The 17,644-nt window shown below is 59.3% G+C and overlaps 1 protein-coding gene across 1 annotated transcript in view; it reads right to left on the bottom strand.

The window, feature by feature from the left end:
• Positions 1-15,464: 15,464 nt before the first annotated feature.
• Positions 15,465-17,644, bottom strand: part of EFNA2 (ephrin A2) — a 47,179-nt gene continuing 44,999 nt past the window's right edge. Inside the window, exon 4 of the mRNA XM_015651704.3 lies at positions 15,465-17,411. Within this exon, the coding sequence (XP_015507190.1) occupies positions 17,290-17,411 (122 nt within the window). The 3' untranslated portion in view covers positions 15,465-17,289. The remainder of the gene's footprint in view (positions 17,412-17,644) is intronic.

The following is a 17,644-nucleotide window of genomic DNA, read 5'->3' as shown; positions in this document are numbered from 1 at the left end:
GGGATGGGAGTGGGGATGGGGCCGGGGTGAGACTTGGATTGGGACTGGGGCCAGGAAGAGAATCGGAATGGACGTGGGATTAGAGAAGGAGATGGGATGGGACTGGACTGGGACGGTGGATGGTGTTTGGATGGGGCCAGGGATGGGAGTGGGGATGGAATAAATCCAGGAATGGGATGGGAGTGAAGATAGGGGTGGGATTTGTCTGGGAAAGGGAGGATGGGGCTGAAATGAGGCCAGGAACAGGGTGGGAGTGGGGATAGGGTTGGGGTGCCATTGTCCCTGCATCTGAGGCCACCCAGGCTGTCGGGGAGCCCCCATGGTTTGTTGTGTCCCCCACAGCACAGGGAGCAGGAAATCCCTCATGAACATCCAAGGCGAGGAAATTTTATGTTTTTTTCTATTAAGAATTGGAAATTGGGAGAGCATCCCATAGGACAGAGCCCCTCCAGTGGGACTGAGGGGTAGACAGGCCCTGAGGATGCTTCAGGAACCCCCAAATCCCTCAGCACGAACAAGAGACCCCCCAAAAGGCCCCGCCATGAAGGTCTCGCCAGCAGGAAACATTCTCCTTGTCATGGGCTCCCCGAGTATTTATTAGAATATTTTATCATATCTGAGGGAGGCAAACTCAGCCCTGCTTGATCTCCTCCAGTTGCAACTCCCTTTTGAAAGGGATGTTCGTACAGGGAGTGACCTGCTCCGTGAATAAATTGACTCTGCCTCCGTCTCTCCCGGTCCTGGAATGTTGTGGAGACAAGGGTGGGCTGGAGAGGCTGCTTTGCATAATTAATATTTATCACTCGGTCCCGAGCAAGCACAGTCCCCCCGTTGATCCCCAAAGGCTGGGGGGCTGTGTTGGCAGACGGGAGGCAGCTCCTTCCCTTCGGAAACCTCAGAATTGGGCTCCTAGCGAGGGCTCCAAGCCCCCCCGGGGCACCCACAGACACCCGTGGGTGGGCGCGGGATGGGGCACGGCGCTGGATCCAGCCTGGCCAGGGGGATGGGGATGCGGATGGGGCAGCCCCCGGCCCCTGAACACCCCGAAATCCCCACGAGGCGGGGGGTGCCCTTTGCAGCAGCTCTCCCCAGCCACAGGGACACATTCCCAAGGTGCAGATCCAGCCGCTGGCAGCAGGAATTGTCCCATTCTCTGCCACTTTGGTGGGACGGTGGGGCTGGATCCGCGCCTCCAACCTTTTGTCTGCGGGAGAGGAATTAATTATTTTGTTCTCTCATTACCCTGGACTAAAAATCCATTTCTGAGCAGCATAAATTTAGGTGCCTGAAGTGGCTATTTTAACATCCCGGGAAACATTTCTCTCCCTCTCTCGCCCCTTTCCCAATCATTTCTGAATCATTGGCAGCCATCGACGTTCCGGATGAAGCACAAGATGGAGGGACATTATCCAAACACGCCCAAAGGGCCTTTCCTGGGTGGAAAACAGGACGGCGAGGCTGGAGCGGGGTGCCCACGCTTCCCCCAAACCCCCAAACCCCCCCGGGCTGGGGGTCTGGGACAAATCCCAGCGCGGGCAGAGCGGAGTCTGAGAACGGCCCCGAGAGGGACCGGCTGCCGCCGATGTGCTGCTCAATTGTTTGGAACATAAAATGGAAATTAATACATGGGGTGAACCCCCCCGGCATCCCCCCCTTCCCCCCAGCGCCGCTCGCCTCGTTAATTGAACGGCGCGAAGCAAATGAGGTCAGAGCTCACTTGAGCCAGACAAGGACACGGGAACACGCGCGGCTGCCGGCGAGGCAGGGCTGTACCTGCCCGTGTTTAGCATTCCTGCCGGGATCCGCTCATTAAAAACCTAAAAGGCGGCTTAAGCATCCCATTAGAGCCTCGCCGGGCTCTGGAGCCTTCCCTCGCACACGCGTTTTGCGGGGAGAGCGGCACCGCAGCCGGGCACGGGCACGGGGGGTTGAAGTTTCTGCCCCATCGCCGGCTCTTCGGGGGGCTTTGGGGCTCTTCGGGGGGCTTTGGGGCTCTTCTGGGTGTCCCTCGAGAGCCCGGAGGCTGAGGGTGAGAGCGGCAGGAGAGGTGCTGGAGGCCGGGATGCTGCTGGAGCACCCCAAACCCCGAGCCTGGGTCAGGCTCCTGCTGCCGGGGATGCCCCATCTTTCCAAGGAGATCCCCTGGTTCCCACGCTGTGCCTCAGTTTCCCCAGCTCTGGCAGGGCCTTGCCTGTGGGTGTCCCTTCCCCTTTTCCAGGTGTCCCCAGGGATGTTCCCGGCTCCATCCCCAGCACGGATTCCTCCTCTGGGGTCAGACCCTGCTGCTGTGGGAGCTCCACAGGTGCCGCTCCAGCCCTGCCTGGATTCCAGCAGGATTTTGGGAAGAGGTGGCACACGAGGATCCCGGTGGGACCCCTCCCAGTCTCCCCTCACCCAGGACACCCCAAGGGGCTCCGTGCCGGGGCTGCGGGCAGGGATCCCGTGGGATGCATCGTTCCCGAGGCACTGGATGCTGTCACTGCTCCAGGGGCCGCCTGGGGACCCCACTCCTCGTGTCCCATCCCAAACAGGGCCCCAGTAAGTTGGGGGGGCCCCGAGGCACCCCGGGGCTGCTCAGTGCCCCAGCCAGGAGCACCCACATTTCAGGGCCTCTCTCAGGTGGCACCTGGGAGCCGCCTTGTGCCACCTCCTCGGGGCTTCAGCTTCCCAAACCGCTCCATCCTCATCCCAATGAGCCAACCCAGAGCCCACCCAGCATCTCCCCTCTCCAGAGGAGGCTCAGGCATCCAGCATTCCCTCTTTCCCAGCATCTCCCTGCATCCTCCTCCACTTCCTCCCGCTTCCCTTTCTCCCTCTCTTCCTTCTTTTTTTTTCCCTAAGACAAGAAATGAGTTGTCTTCCCGCAGATGTGACTAAAAGCACTCTGGAAATGTCAGCCACTGCTGGAAAGGGACCCAGATAACATTTAGCTTTAGGTAAGAGAGTAGATTTTCTCTGCACTAATTCATATTTATAAGCTCTCGTGTTCCCGGGGAGAGCGCGGCGCTGATGGCACTCGCTGATTGCCAGCGCGCGGAGCAGGGAATTGTTTTCATATCCGAGATTAAAGAGTGGTTTCTGCTCCCAGTGGCACCTGTGTATTTACACTGGTCATTCTCAATTCATTCTTATAAGATTAAGACTGGAAATGGGAAATGGTTATAAAGTGCCGAGCCCGGAGGGGTCGGGGGACGTGATGGGGACGGGGCAGAGCCCGGCCCTGCACCGGGAACAGCCCGGGCCCAGGAGGGGCACGGGGGCTCTGCTCTCCTTGGGTCAGAAAACTCCGTCCAGAGGGAAATTCCTCATCCAGATCCTATGGGATGGTCACTCTGAGTGACCCCAGTGGGGATGGGTGGGGACGGGTGGGGATGGATGGGGATGGATGGGGATGGATGAGGATGGATGAGGATGGATGACAATGGATGAGAATGGATGAGGATGGACAGCCAGAGCACCACGGGCAGCGGGATGGACACAAGCCAGCCACAGATTAGCTGAGAGCTTTATTTCCATTAAGATTAGGTAAAAGATTTATTTCTATTAAGATTAGGTGAAAGATTTATTTCTATTATGACTCGGCGGAAGATTTATTTCTACTATTATTATTTTTCAACACATCCCGGGGTTTGTGTCAGCTGATTAAAAGCAAACAAGTAAAGCTCTTCTTCTCCGTGGCGGATCAAGGATTTGAGAACTTTTAGAGCTTTATTTAGTTTTTCTCTGTTTTATTTAACTTTTTTTTTTTTTTAAATCGTGTTTGCGAAGTGACTGAGCAGAGAGTCGGAGCGTAAACATGGGGGAAAAGGGAAAAAAAAAAAAATCCCCGGGTTGTGTCAGGGATTGAGGGGCTGGAATTAGGGGGAGGAAGGGGCAAAAAAAAAAGGGGGAGGAGGCGGTGGGGGATGCAGGAGGGGTTCGGGGTGGAAAGGGAAAAAGGCGAAAGGAGAAACAAGACAATGGCAGAAGGCACCCCGGGGACTTCCTGAGAGGTTTTAGAAATTCAAAATACGCCTTAGAGCCTCAAAGCTGTGTCAGTCACAGCCCCGGCGCAGGGATCACTAAGGCTGCGGCCAAACAATACCAGATTGTGTGAGGAAGGTGGGAAAATCGGGGGTCTCAGCGGCTCCCGCTCACACCAGCGGTTCCGCCCGTCAAGCACGCGTTCCACATGAATCAATTCTGGACAGAGCCGCGGCATAATCCCCGCCAGCCTCGCTATGACAACTTGAAGGAGAATTCGGCGGCTGAGTGACAGCAGACGGAGAACTGACAAGGCAAAAGGCCGCAGGACTTTCCTGCCCTTTTTTCCCGTTTTTTTCTTCTTTTTCTTTTTTTTTTTTTTTCCCCTTTCATTCTCCCTTTTCCCCCCTCCTCCCCATCCCCGTAACTTTTCCCTGGTGGCTCCTCGGGGCGCACACGCGTCCCTGCGCTGCTGCTGTCCAGGGCAGAGGGGCTTCGCTCCCTCCCTGCAGCCCCTCTGCCCTTTCCCTGCTCCCGGGGACCCTTCCCGCAGCGGGATGCTCGGGGCTGCGGTCACCTCTGCCACCCAGACGGTCACAGGGGGGACACGGGGCTGTGACCTCCGGCCAGGGTGGTGGTGACAGAGGACACGTGGCGCTGGCACCCGGCTGCAGCTTCGGCACGGGGTGGTGGGACCCCCAAACTGGGGGCTCACAGCATCCCCTGTGCGGCTGGAGGGGCAGGGGGAGCTTGGCAGAGCAGAGGGGCTCCCCCAGCACAGCCAGCGAGGCTTTAATTACTCCAGGCTTATTATCAGAGGGGTGTAATGAGCCCTGTGGGTTTGCTGGTTAATTCTGGGCTGGGGTCACCCACGTGGGAGGGTTGGGGGTCACCTTCGGGTGGGTCCTGACAAATTCCACCCCTGACCCAGGGGACACCGGCAGCACCCAGCACACGGTGCCAGGGCGGGGATGGAGCCAGGGCTGGGGTCTAGGGGGGGGTTGTGGGGAGGGGGCAGCACCCCTGAGCTGCTCCAAGCCGAGGTTTAAAGATTCCAGTGGTTAAAGCTGCTCCTCCATCCCTGCAGCTGAAGGAAGCACTAATCACCTCCCTGCGCCACCCCCCCCCGCGCTCCCGCCTCGTTAGGTAAATGAGTGTATTATTAATAATCATATCAAGGATAAAAAGTGCTTTTGTCACCTCTGGATCCCGCTCCTTTCCAGGCTGCCCTGTTCCGGTTCCACATGCCTGCTCGGGGAGGAAGGAGGGAGAAAGGAAACTAATTAAAAATTGCCAGTGTCTTATGTCGGAGCGTTTGGGTGCGTTGGGTGGTGAAAGACGAGAGGCTTGTTGCAAGAAAATCAATTTTACAGTTACAGGAGCAGAATAAATAGAGGTGGTGCGTTAAGGCAGGAGGATGAGCAGCCTCGGAGGGCTCCAGCTCCGCAGGGATACGGGATGAGCCATCCCAGGTGTCCCCACCCCATCCCAGCTCCATCACCCGGCAGCTTTTGCTCAGAACCTGCCGAAAAAACACCCAAAAGAGCTCCGAAATTCAGGCTGGGCGCCTCAGCCGGGACAGAAATTAGGGATTTTTTTTTTCCATGAAACGCAGAATTGGGCCCCAAAAGCCACCCAGAGCGTGGCTGTGAGGTGCACATGGACTTGGGGGGACATCACCTCATCCCGACCCCGGGCAGCCCCGGCACGTCCCGGCTCCCGCTCGGAATCCATTCCCATCCCCGCCGCACGAGGCTCCATCTGTATTTTATTCCTCTCGCCTCTCCGCAGGCCTGTGGCTAAAATCTATTAGTTTCGTGCACGATTTCATTGTCTTTTTGGGGTCAGGGAAACGGTGAAGCAGGCAATTCCCCTTGGCGGGGGGGTTAAACGCTGCTCGCCCCGCGCAGCGATCCCGGGGGGGCCCCTTTGCCTGGGAATGAGGGAGCAGCAGCCGGGGGTCCCCGACCAAAATGACTTTTATGCTAAACGGGACGCGGGGGGCTGGAGCCGCTGGGAGAGCGGCTGGAACGGCGCAGGGGGCGCCGATTTGGGATCTCGCTGCTTCTTCCGGAGCCGTCGGCCGAGACCCCTCCTGCTCTGCTGGATGCAGCAATCCTTCCCCGTTCCAGAGGCTTTTTCCCGGCCCTAGATCCCGTTTATTCCCTTCCTGGCCTGGCTGGGCTTGGTGTGCCTTTCCCAACGCCATCAGGATTGTCCTTCCTCGTCACAGCAGGACACGCCGATCCCTAATCCTCAAATCGTCCCTCGCTGGTTTTGCATCCATCTCTAAGCTCCTCATAATAGATTTATTTAAAAAAAAAAAAATTAAAAAGGGAAGGAAAGAAAAACCCCTCTGTGGGTTATTAGGGGATATTTTGTTTTAATTGAAAAGTACCCGGAGCAGAGGGGCTGGATCTGGATCCTCCCCAGTGAGAGGGATGGGACCAGTTTATCCCAGATGCCACGAGCATCCCATTCCCGGGAAACAGAGGAGGGAAGGGCCCCGTGAGGGACTCCCCGGTGGGGTCAGGGAGTCCCCGGTGGGGTCAGAGAGTCCCCAGGTGGGGACAGGGGCTCCCCAGAGTGTTGTGTGCAGGGGACACAGCCCGCTCCGTGCCGCGGATCCCAGGGATGGTGTTTGCCGGAGCCGCCGCTCAGCTCCCGAGATATTCCTGGAGTTTGCTGGGCTGGGAATTTTTGACCAGGAGCTGCCTCAAGCAGGCTCTGGTCTGAGGAAAGGGAGGTCTCTGGGTGAATCAGCATTTCCGAGCTGTGCCAGGCATCCCAAATCCCCGCTCTCCATTAGCACCTAATAAAAACGGAGCTAATTATGAATTAGCGCGGGATGAAAATGTTTTGGTTTCTGTTCCCCGGGAGCTGCTCAAACCCTTCGGCCAATCTGGAGCCAAGGACGGACGGGATCCCCCAGCCCCAGGGCCAGCCAGGGGCTGCTCTGCTGTGGGGACAGAGCTGGGGACACCCAGAGCTGGGAGAACGCGGAGCTGGGGGCACCCAGGGCAGAGCCAGAATTTGGGGGGCCACCAGGGATCCACTGCACGAGGGATCCTTCCCCGAGGGATCCCCACACGAGGCACGTTGGGATCAGCAGCATCCCCAGGACGAGCAGCCTCTGCCCCCGGGGCAAGGGAAGGGCACAGCAGCCCCCCGGTGCCCGCAGCCCCTCGCCCGGGGTGGCCCTTTTGGGGTCCAGAAGCCTCGCGGGCCACCAGGAGCAGCCAGGACTGGCCGCGGGCAGCACCGTGCGGGCAGCCCCAGGCTGGCACCCGGCTCAGCTCGGCCGGGCGAGGAGCTCGTTGTGGATTCACGGCACTCCCCGGCACAAATGGGTTTAAACTACCTTAAGTGTTTCAGCAGGGAACTGGCGCTGGCGGTGTAACACTGTATTACCACAGCATTAGGAGTGAAGTATTGATCCTAATCCCCTGGTTCAAAAATAGGATTATCAGAAGGGGAGGGAGGGAGGAAGGGAGGGGGTGCGGGTGGATCCCCGTCCCCAGCCCCCGGAGACCCGGTCCCTGCGGTGGAGGGAGAGGATGGGGCACCGAGGTGGCACCCGGGCGACCACGGCGGTATCCAGGTATCCCTCGGGGCTGGAACGACTGCGTCCCTCCGGATCCAGCCTCACCCCGCAGGGATTCACCCGGATTCACCCACCCCGAGTGTTTTGGGAAGGGGCACGGGGCGAGCGGGAGCTGCCAGCCCGGGGCCTCTCCTCCCGCAAACCTCGGTGGCAGTGACCGTGGCAGGAGCGGTTCCGTCTGACTGTCTCCAGGCGCACATTCCCATTCCCATGAAAAGCCATCTCCCCGACTGATCGATTCCCACGCCGGTGCTCCTTATGGATTGATTGATTGACCGATGGAGCGAGCCCGGCCCGGGCCTGCGAGAATTCCCCTTGCTGCTCCTCCTTTTACTTCGTTCCCCTCTGGAGCTCGGCGAGGGGGGAGCAGCTGCTGCCGTGGGGCACAGGGGGATGGGGAAGCTGCCAGAAGTGGGGTTACAACAGGGTCACAGCGAGGAGCGGGGCGGCACAAGGAGCAGGTGACACCGAGGAGCCGCCACCGAGCCACGGAGCCCCAGGGCTGATGGCGCTGGTCAGTCAGTGATGGAGAGGGGATGGATTCCCTGGATTCCCTGGATTCCCTGGATTCCCTGGATTCCCTGGGGTGTGTCCCACCTCCCGGAGCACCCAGCTGGAGCCGTCTCCTCACTCTAGATTAATGGACAGTGACAGAGGCTGGGCAGGGACTGGGGTTCTGTGCAGGGGGAAAGGGAAGGGTCTGCACAGCCCCCACCCCACCCTGCCTCGTCTATGCCAGCCCCGCTTTTTCTTGAGCCCCCCAGCACCGGAGCCGGTCCCAGGGTGACTCCCCCGTCCCCTCCCCGGCCACGGCCTCTCCCCGCCTGGCTGACTCTCCATACAGTTCCCATTTCACTCCTAATCTCCTCTCTTAGTTTTTAATCCCCTCTCTCCTCCCAGGCTGCCTTTCCCTGTCCTCCCTCGCCTCCTCTCCTTCCCTCTCCCTTCGCCTCCCCCTCCCCGCAAGACAAATTACCCTTAATGATATGCTGAAGGCCATGACACCCATGTTGTCTCTTTGTCATCCTTCGCGGTGCAGCGTGAAAAGATAATACAAACCGCGGCACTTATCTACAATTGAGCGCCAAGACAACCTGCTAATCCCTTAATAACGCGGCGCCGGCCCCACGGCTGCCTCTGAATGCCAAATCGGCCAAATCGCCGCCGCTGCCAGCGCCCGCGGCCCGGCTCGGGGTGCCCCGGATCCCGGCGGGAACGTGGTGCCGCCGAACCGGGGGAAAAACTCGGTACCGGAGCCAAAAGGTGCGGGGAGAGGGCGGGCGATGGGTGATGGAAGAGGATGGGGGTGATAACCAGCCATGGATGGGTGAGAAAGGCTGGGGAGGTGGGGGGAAAGCTTTGATAAATGAGTATAAAAAGGATGGGGAGATGGGGGAAATCTTCAATAAATGGGTAAAAAAGGATGGGGAGATTGGGGAGAAATCCTCAATAAATGGGTAAAAAAGGATGGGGAGATGGGGGAAATCTTCAATAAATGGGTAAAAAAGGATGGGGAGATGGGGTCGTCAAGTGGCAGAGGATGGGGGGGATGATCATCAATAAATTAATGCAAATGGATGAGGGGATGGGATCACTGAGTGGCAAAGGATGGGGAGAAAGCCTCAATAAATGAGTAAAAAAGGATGGGGAGATGGAGGGAAAATCCTTAATGAATGGACCTAAAAGGATGCAGTGATTGGATCATGGAATGGCAGAGGACTGGGGGGAAATCCTCAATAAATTGACCAAAAATGTTGGGTGAATGGGGAAAAAAAATCTCAATGAACGGACCCAAAAGGATGCACTGATGGGATCATGAAGTGGCGGAGGAATGGAGGAGGGAGAAATCTCAATAAATAGGGGCAAAAAGTTGGGGAAATGGGGGAAACTCCTCAATTAATGGGTGAAAAAGGTGGGGAGATGGGATCATTGAGGGGATGGAGAAAAATTCCCCATAAATGGATCCAGAGGATGAGAGGAGAGCATGGGTGGGCACCAGCTCCGAGGGGGAAGAGGCCGGATCCCTGTGACCCCATCCCGATTCTGCCAGTGGCCATGGAAAACCCATCCCAGCTGGCTGATCCCTGTCCAGCTGCAGAACATCTGGGCACATCTGGGCATCCCAGAGGGGTTTGTACCTGGTGTCCACCCCCCAGGCTCCCAGCTGCCGAGTGGAAACGTGAGCACAACAACAGCGTGACATCCCTGCAGGTCCCACCCCGAATCTGCCAGTGTCCCATCCCAGGTGTGTCCTGGCACAGAGCACGACAGACTCAACGTGCACCAACATCTGGGCACATCTGGGCATCCCAGAGCGGTCACACTCAACACTCACCCCAGAAATCCCAGCGGAGAACCAGCGCCAGCCGCAACGGGGGACACCGGGTGACACCGGGGGACACCGGGTGACACCGGGTGACACCGGGTGACATCCCCAGCCTCACACCGCCCTGACGGACAAGAATCGCCGCTTCATTTCCGGCTCCCTTTCCCCTTCCCACCCCCGCCGTGATTTACCTCTCCCCAGAGGAGCCCAAAAGCTGTAAACACACTTTTATTTGTCAGTCGTGTCCCCGCAGCCGCGCGGCTGTTGGGAAGGTAATAAATGATTCTGGTCCTCTTGGCTTGATGATGTCGGGATTAGGAGCCCTACATATTTTATGGAAACCTCTACATGATCTTCCTTGATAAATCATTTAAATAGGAGTGTCTTTTCTTGGTGTGGGATATAAAATATTTACTGGAGCGGGTGAAGGCTGTTCATCCGTGTTTACCCTCCCGCTTCCCAGCCCGGCTCTGGTGACAAACAGCTCAGCCCTTCACTGGCTCAATGGCACCTCGGCTGTGACACGGGGACAGGCTCCTTGGGGTTGAAAGCTGGGAATTTTGGGGATTTATGCTCCCCCAGCTGCGTTTTGTTGGAAAAAGAAGTGATTTTGGTGCAGCGTCAGAGCAGCCTCCCCATAGAGCCCACCAGCCCCGCGCCAGGGGGTGTTTGCCATGGCGTGACCAGCTCCAGCCTGCGAAACCGGGGTCCTCACGGGGATGGAAGATCCCTCAAGGGGAATTTCGGGGATTTATGTGTTCCCTCAGCTGAATTTTGTAGCAAAAAGAAGCGATTTTGGTGCAGCATCAGAGCATCCCCCCCTGCAGCACCCAGCAGCCCCGTGCGGGGCAGTGCCATCCACGGCAGGACCAGCTCCAGCAAAACCGGGATGGCCGCAAGGATGGGAGCTCACCAAGGGGAATTTCTGGCACCGACAAATCCCCTCAGCTGCATTTTGTTGCAAAAAAGAAGTTATTTTAGTCCAGCACCCTAAAGCATCCTCCCTGTAGCACCCACCAGCCCCTCGCCAGGGAATGTTTTCCATCATCTCCAACCTGCCAAACCCGGGGGTTCCCCCTCACCTCCCGCATTCCCGGGGCTGGATCCCCTCATCCCTGCCCACCTCATCCCCACCTCCAGCCCCGGCAGCCTCCGCAGCGTCCTGCTCCCCTCTCCATTAGCATTCATGGCAATTCTTTTCATTTGTTACCTGGTAGGGGAATGAAAACACGTTGTTCCCCGCAGCGGGGGGTTTCCTACGGCGAGCCCCAACTTTTCAATCATTCCTTGGCAGCGCCGTGGCAGAGCGCGGCCCCCCCGCCCCCCGGGCAGGAGCCGGCGCTATTAAAAGGCTCACCCAGGGGCATGTATTTTCCATAAGACGCCGTGTACATGCTGTGCAACATTCAGGAGGATCATGCTGGAGCAATTGGTCCGGATATAATGCCGGTTACCTTGCGAGAGAGGAGCTCCGAGGGGAATGGATGCTCGCTCCGCGCCTGGGGGAGAAATCGCTCCCCGGCAAAGCTCGGGGGGCTGCGGTGGCGATGCTCGGCACCGGGGCCGTGTCTGCCGCCAGCCAGGCTGGGCTTGGAACGGGGGAAAAGGAGAAGGGAAGGTGGCCTGGGGGTGGGTGAGGCGCGGTGACCTCCTGAGGTGCCCTCGCCCGTGGCATCCAGGGGATTCTGGGGAGGAATCTCTCCCTGTGAAGTGGCGAGGCACTGGAATGGGTTTCCCAGAGAAGCCATGGCTGCCCCTGGATCCCTGGAAGTGTCCAAGGTCAGGCTGGACTGGGCTTGGAGCAACCTGGGATAGTGGAAGGGGTCTCTGCCCACGGAAGGGGTGGAATGAGATGGGATTTAATATCCTTTCCCACCCAAATCGTTGTGGGATTTGCTGATTCGATGATTCCCAGGAATCCCCCAGGGACGGGGGGCTGCAGTAACCTCCTCCCACCCCTCCACCATCCTCCCTCCGCCCCCCACGCCCCCTCCTCTCCCCGGGGTGGGGGGAATTAACAGCTGAACAAACCCCAATGTCCAAAGGCCTGAAAAGTTCCATTTCCTGCCCCGGAGCGAGCGGCCAGGGCCGAGCACAATTACACACCCGGCTGGGCCGGCTCCTGCAAATCCATGGCCACAAAGGGCCGGGGGTCTTTCACCTGCCTTCCCCACCAGCCCCCCGCCCGCCTGGAGGGAGCGGTCCCGCATCCCGATCCTCCGGGAAGGAGCGGCCCCGCATCCCGAACCGCCGGGAAGGAGCGGCCCCGCATCCCGAACCATCGGGAAGGAGCGGATCCGCATCCCGAACCATCGGGAAGGAGCGGCCCCGCATCCCGAACCATCGGGAAGGAGCGGTCCCGCATCCCGAACCGCCGGGAAGGAGCGGTCCCGCATCCCGAACCACCGGGAAGGAGCGGCCCCGCATCCCGATCCTGCGGGAAGGAGCGGCCCCGCATCCCGAACCGCCGGGAAGGAGCGGATCCGCATCCCGAACCACCGGGAAGGAGCGGCTCCGCATCCCGAACCGCCGGGAAGGAGCGGATCCGCATCCCGATCCTGCGGGAAGGAGCGGATCCGCATCCCGATCCTGCGGGAAGGAGCGGTCCCGCATCCCGAACCGCCGGGAAGGAGCGGCCCCGCATCCCGAACCGCCGGGAAGGAGCGGTCCCGCATCCCGAACCGCCGGGAAGGAGCGGCGGTGCCGGCTGGGAGCCGGTGCTCTCTCCTCGCCTCCCCGCTCTCCTCTCCCGCGCTGTTTCCATAAATCATCCCCCGCTCTGGGATTCTCCAGGTGCTCCGCAGCTGGCAGATTGTTACAGGAGCGCTCCTGCTTGTAGCGCTTGTACCTATCAGCAGATAAGGGCGGGAGGGGAGGGGAGGGGAGGGGGCGGCGGTGACAGCCGGAGCGGACACAGGGCCAGGGGGGACATCCCGCATCCCCTGCGAGCTGCACAAGGGGCAGGAGCCGCCGCCGGAGCTGCTGGAGGGACGTGGCGGAGCCCGGGAGGTGCCGGTGAGCCCGCGGGGAGCACACGGTGCTGGGGGATGTCGTGGTCCCCTCCGTGGGACGGGACACAGGGGAGCTGGGATGAGTCCCCAGCCCTGCTGCTAAGAGGGGGCCGGTGGCCACTGAGCCAGCCTCGGTGGCCACTGAGCCAGCCTCGGTGGCCACTGTGCCGGCTCCAGCCAGCAGCCTGAGCCTCGCAGCACCCACCAGCCCCTGTGAAGGGTGGCAAAGGGACAGCCTGGCCACTGGGAATTCATTTCAATGGAGCAAATTGAAGCTGGATGCAGGAGGAAAATTGATTTTTATCCCAGGGTGTTCCCAGCTCCCTGCTCTGCCTCGAGCAGCCCCGGGGAGGGCTCGGCCTCGTGAACCACACAGTGGCCAAGGGTGCCCCCAGCCCAGGTGATGCCCCCAGCCCAGGTGATGCCCCCAGCCCAGCTGGTGCCCCCAGCCCAGGTGATGCCCCCAGCCCAGCTGGTGCCCCCAGCCCAGGTGATGCCCCCAGCCCAGCTGGTGCCCCCAGCCCAGCTGGTGTCCGTGCTGGAACAGGCACCTCTGCGGCACAAAGTGGGAAAATCCCTCTGGAAAGCCCAGCAGGGATCGGCCCTGCCTGGCTGAACGCCCCTGGAATGAGGAGCAGGGCAGGGAGGGAACTGGGGACCATCCTGAGCCTCCTCACGGTGCAAACCTGGAACACAACACCAGGACTGGGGGATCTGCACTGCTGGAATGTCCCTCCAGGTGGGATATTCCACGGGCCAGCAGAGCACGGAGCACCCACTGCCTCCAGGGGATTAAGTGAAAAATAAAAACAATTAATGCCAAAAGGGAGCGAGGAGCAGCGGGAGCAGAGACCTCAGAACGGTGCACGGGGGCTCAGGACCCCCGGGGGTCCCGGTGCCTTTGCTCTGGAGCAGGTGGGCAGCAGGATGGCACCTCCCAGTCTGACTCCATGGAATCAGCCCCAGTTTTCAGCTGGAATGACCCAGCTCCACTCCTGCTCTGATATCACTGCCATGGGGATCCCTCAGCCCAACGGGATCCGGCACACGGAGCATCCAGGCCCAGCCCAGCTCTCCATCACCACTGCTGCTCACATCAAACCTCGATGTTTCTGCACGAGAGACGGGCTCTAAATGATCCCATTCAGGCCCTATAAAGCCCCACGACTCCATTCATTAATTACTAACGACGATCCGTCTCAGCCTCACGCCTGCCCATTCGCTATTTTTACCTCCCTATTTCCAACTCCCGGCGTTAAAAAAATCATGAGCCGGGCCTCAGAAAACCTCCTGAGAGGGTCTAAAAATTCACTTTTTGGTCAATCCCTGCCAGGCTCTTTCACCGGTGGTTCCCTCTGGCGGAGCCGTCACCGGCGGAGCTGGAGGTGGCACCCACGTCCCCAGCGGTGGGTGGCATCGCTCCCGCTCCTGGCACACATATGGCCCTTATTAAAAAGCCAAATTAGTCTTTCACCCTCTGGTGGCAAAACTTCAGAGCTCAGATCAGCTGTGGGAGCCTCAATTAATTACCAGCGGGTTGTTCCTATTGCTGCTAATTATGCTGGAATAAAAACGCCAGGAAGGCGTGCGGGCCGCTCCGAAAAAGTTTAGGATTTAAGGGAAAAAAGAGATGAGGATGCTGCTGGTGCCACCTCAGAGCGGCCTGGCCTGGCTTTGGTGGCCTGCCAGGATGTCACCTGCTGGTGTCTCATTCCTGGGGAAACTGAGGCAGCGGCAGGTGAGGAGCCGGGGCTGTGGGAGCTGCCAGCCCCGAGCGCCCACCCGCCAGGCAGCCTAGCCTCCAATAATTAAATACTATCAACAATTGCATATTAATTAATTTAATATCCATTACTATTAATTAACAGGGTAATTAAATCCTTCCCGTAATTAACGCACCACCCAGCAGAGAGGTCTGGCTGCAGAGCCCTGGTGTACCAAGGGAAAGGAGCTGCACAGGGAGCAAGGGTGGACCCCCCGGAGCCCTCGGGGGGACACAACCGGAGGGGACACAGAGGAGGGAAAAGTGATTCCTCAAAGCAAGGCCCTCACACGACATTTATTTGTATTTTATTATAAAAAAATACAGAATCCAAATGGGGGGTGAGAGATCCGGTTACCATCAGCACGACGTCGAGGACGAGAGCGGAAATGTGGAAGGACGGAGCGAGGGAGCAGCACGGGCTGGGGGGACAGCGCCGAGGGCAGGGGGGGCTGCTCCAGGGGACCCCCAGCCCTCCCCCAGCACCGCCTCCGTCCTTCCACTCTCCCACAGTCGCTGTACACAATATAGATATTTATATATATAATCTATATATATATAAAACACAGACCGAAGGCCAGGCGGGTGCTGCCGGCTCCGTGTCAGAGCCCGGCGGGTGCCCCCCGCATCCCCCCCCCCATAAACACAATGCTTTTGTCACCTTCGGGAACCACGACCTGGTCTGGACACACGGGACAGGGACAGGGACGGCAGGGAATGCGATTTTGTTTTTGTTTTCTTTTTTTAATTACGGTTTTTAATTTTTTTTAAATTTTTTTTTGGTCATTTTCTTTTTTTTGTAATTTTTTTCCGGTGTTTTGTGGTTTTTTTTGTTGTTTTTTTTTTGTTTGTTTGTTTGTTTTTTTGGATGGTCGAGATGAGCTTATTGCAAGATTCCAGCTTCCTAGTCTAAAAAATAAAAATAAAATAAAAATAAGATAAACCCTTCCATAAAATCCATTCTCAACAATACATAAAAAAAACCGCTCACAGTATAGCGCTTTATGTACAGGGACGGAGCCGGGATCCGCTCGGAATGGGGCGGCTCCAGCCAGGTCTGAGCCCATCTCCAGCGTCCCCCGGGACCACCGACCCCCCTGGGAATTGGGGGGGCTCTGCAGGATGGGCACAAGACCCCCCCAAGGTGGGACAGCCCCAGATTTAAGGCGAGGAGGGGTCAGACCCCGGGGCTGCGGGGTGACCCCTCCCTGGGGATCTGCCACCCCTGGGGTCAGGGCCAACCTCGGGTCGGGGGGTTTGGGGTGGGAGATTCACTAATTAATGCAAAGGAAAAGGGAAAAATCCCCAAGCCCAGCCCTGGAATGTCGGGGGACAATGGGGGAGCACCAGGAAGGTCCCACACGTGGCCGCCAGCCCCTCCATGGGGGCTCCTGTACCCCCAAAGCATCGGGGGGACACGGAGCAGGGTGGAGGAGGAAAATCCACGGCACACACACACACACCAACGCCCTCAGAGCGATGGCCACGGCTGGGCGAGCCCGGCCTGCCGGCTCCCAGCGCCCGGCGGTGCTCCCCGTGCCATTCCCGGCCTTCACAGTGCCGGCCATTGGCAGCGCCAGCCCTTCCCAGCGCTCCCAGTTCCGCTCATCCACAGCACCAGCCGTTCCCGGTGCTCCCCGTGCCGGTGGCCACTCGGTGCTCCCGGTGCTGGCCGTTCCTGCTGCTCCCATGCCGGGCGTCCCTGGTGCTCTCCACGCTGGCCGCTGCTTGCTCGCCCAGTGCCGGCCGTCCTCGGTGGCCACGCATCCCCGGTGCTCTCCGGGCCGGTCATCCCAGTGCTCCCTGTCTCCTCTGACCATTCCCGGTGTCCCCATGCCGGCCATCCCGGTGTCCCCATGCCGGCCATCCCGGTGTCCCCATGCCGGGTGTCCCCAGTGCTCTCCTTGGCTGCATCCAGTTTCCTCTGCTGCTCACGGAGCCAGCCCGGTGTCCCACGGGGACGGTGGTGGCGTCTGTGACACGAGCGGAGGGGACAGGGTGAACCCCCGAGCGCTCACAGGGGGCTGTGTCCGTCCAGGTCCCCCGTGCCTGGGGCAGGGGGTGGCCGAGGGTGGCGGGTCCGGCTCCGTGACGTCCTGGGAAGGAGTCCGTGCCCACGGAGCCGCTGGCACCATCGCTGTGTCCGGGGCTCCCGGTGGCTCTGCCCGCCGTGGGGACAATGGGGGCTCAGCAGGGACCTGAGCCCAGCCCGTGCAGGTCAGTCTGGCACCAAGGGGGACCCGACGGGAACAACAAATAAAAATAAAAATATTTTTTTCTTTTTTTTAAAAAAAAACAAAACAAAACAAGAAGAAAAAAAAAAAAAAAAGGAAAAAGAAAAAACAAAAACCAAAAAAGCCAGACGGACGAGGACTCTGTATTTGGTCTAGAAATGTAAAAAGCAACGCCCCGCCGGGACAGCCCGAGCTGCAGGGCAGGGATGGAAGTCGGGATCCATCCCCGGGAACAGCCGGGCACCGCTCCCGGCGGGACGGCCGTGCCACGGCGGGGACTTCAGGCGGCGACAAGATCCTCGCCGGCAGCACCGACCCTCCCCGGGCACCACCCGGGGCTTGCGGGGCGGGCGGGATCCGGGCCCGGGCCGCTCCCGTCGGTGTCGGTGCTACGAGACCAGGAGCGTCCAGACGAGCGGCACCACCGCCAGCGCCGCCGGCGGCACCCTGAGGCTGCAGCAGGAGTTGTTGCTGGTGAAAATGGGCTCCGGGGATTCGTAGAGGGAATCGTCTGCGGAAAAGGAAGGGACAGAGGGAGGGTGAGCCGGGGGATGGCTGCGGTCCGGGATGGAACGGGAAGCGCGGTGATGCTCGGCACCCCGGGGTTGTGAGGAGGCAGCACTGGGGAGGTGATGAGCTGGGCACAGAGCCCTCCCCAAATCCCGGCTTCCCCAAATCCCAACTTCCTCAAATCCCAGCTTCCCCAAATCCCAACTTCCTCAAATCCCAGCTTCCCCAAATCCC

The sequence above is a fragment of the Parus major genome, chromosome 28 (assembly GCF_001522545.3).
Source record: "Parus major isolate Abel chromosome 28, Parus_major1.1, whole genome shotgun sequence".
Taxonomy (NCBI): Eukaryota; Metazoa; Chordata; class Aves; order Passeriformes; family Paridae; genus Parus; species Parus major.
The sequence above is the reverse complement of the archived record's forward strand: the minus strand, read 5'-3'. Positions and strand labels throughout refer to the sequence as shown.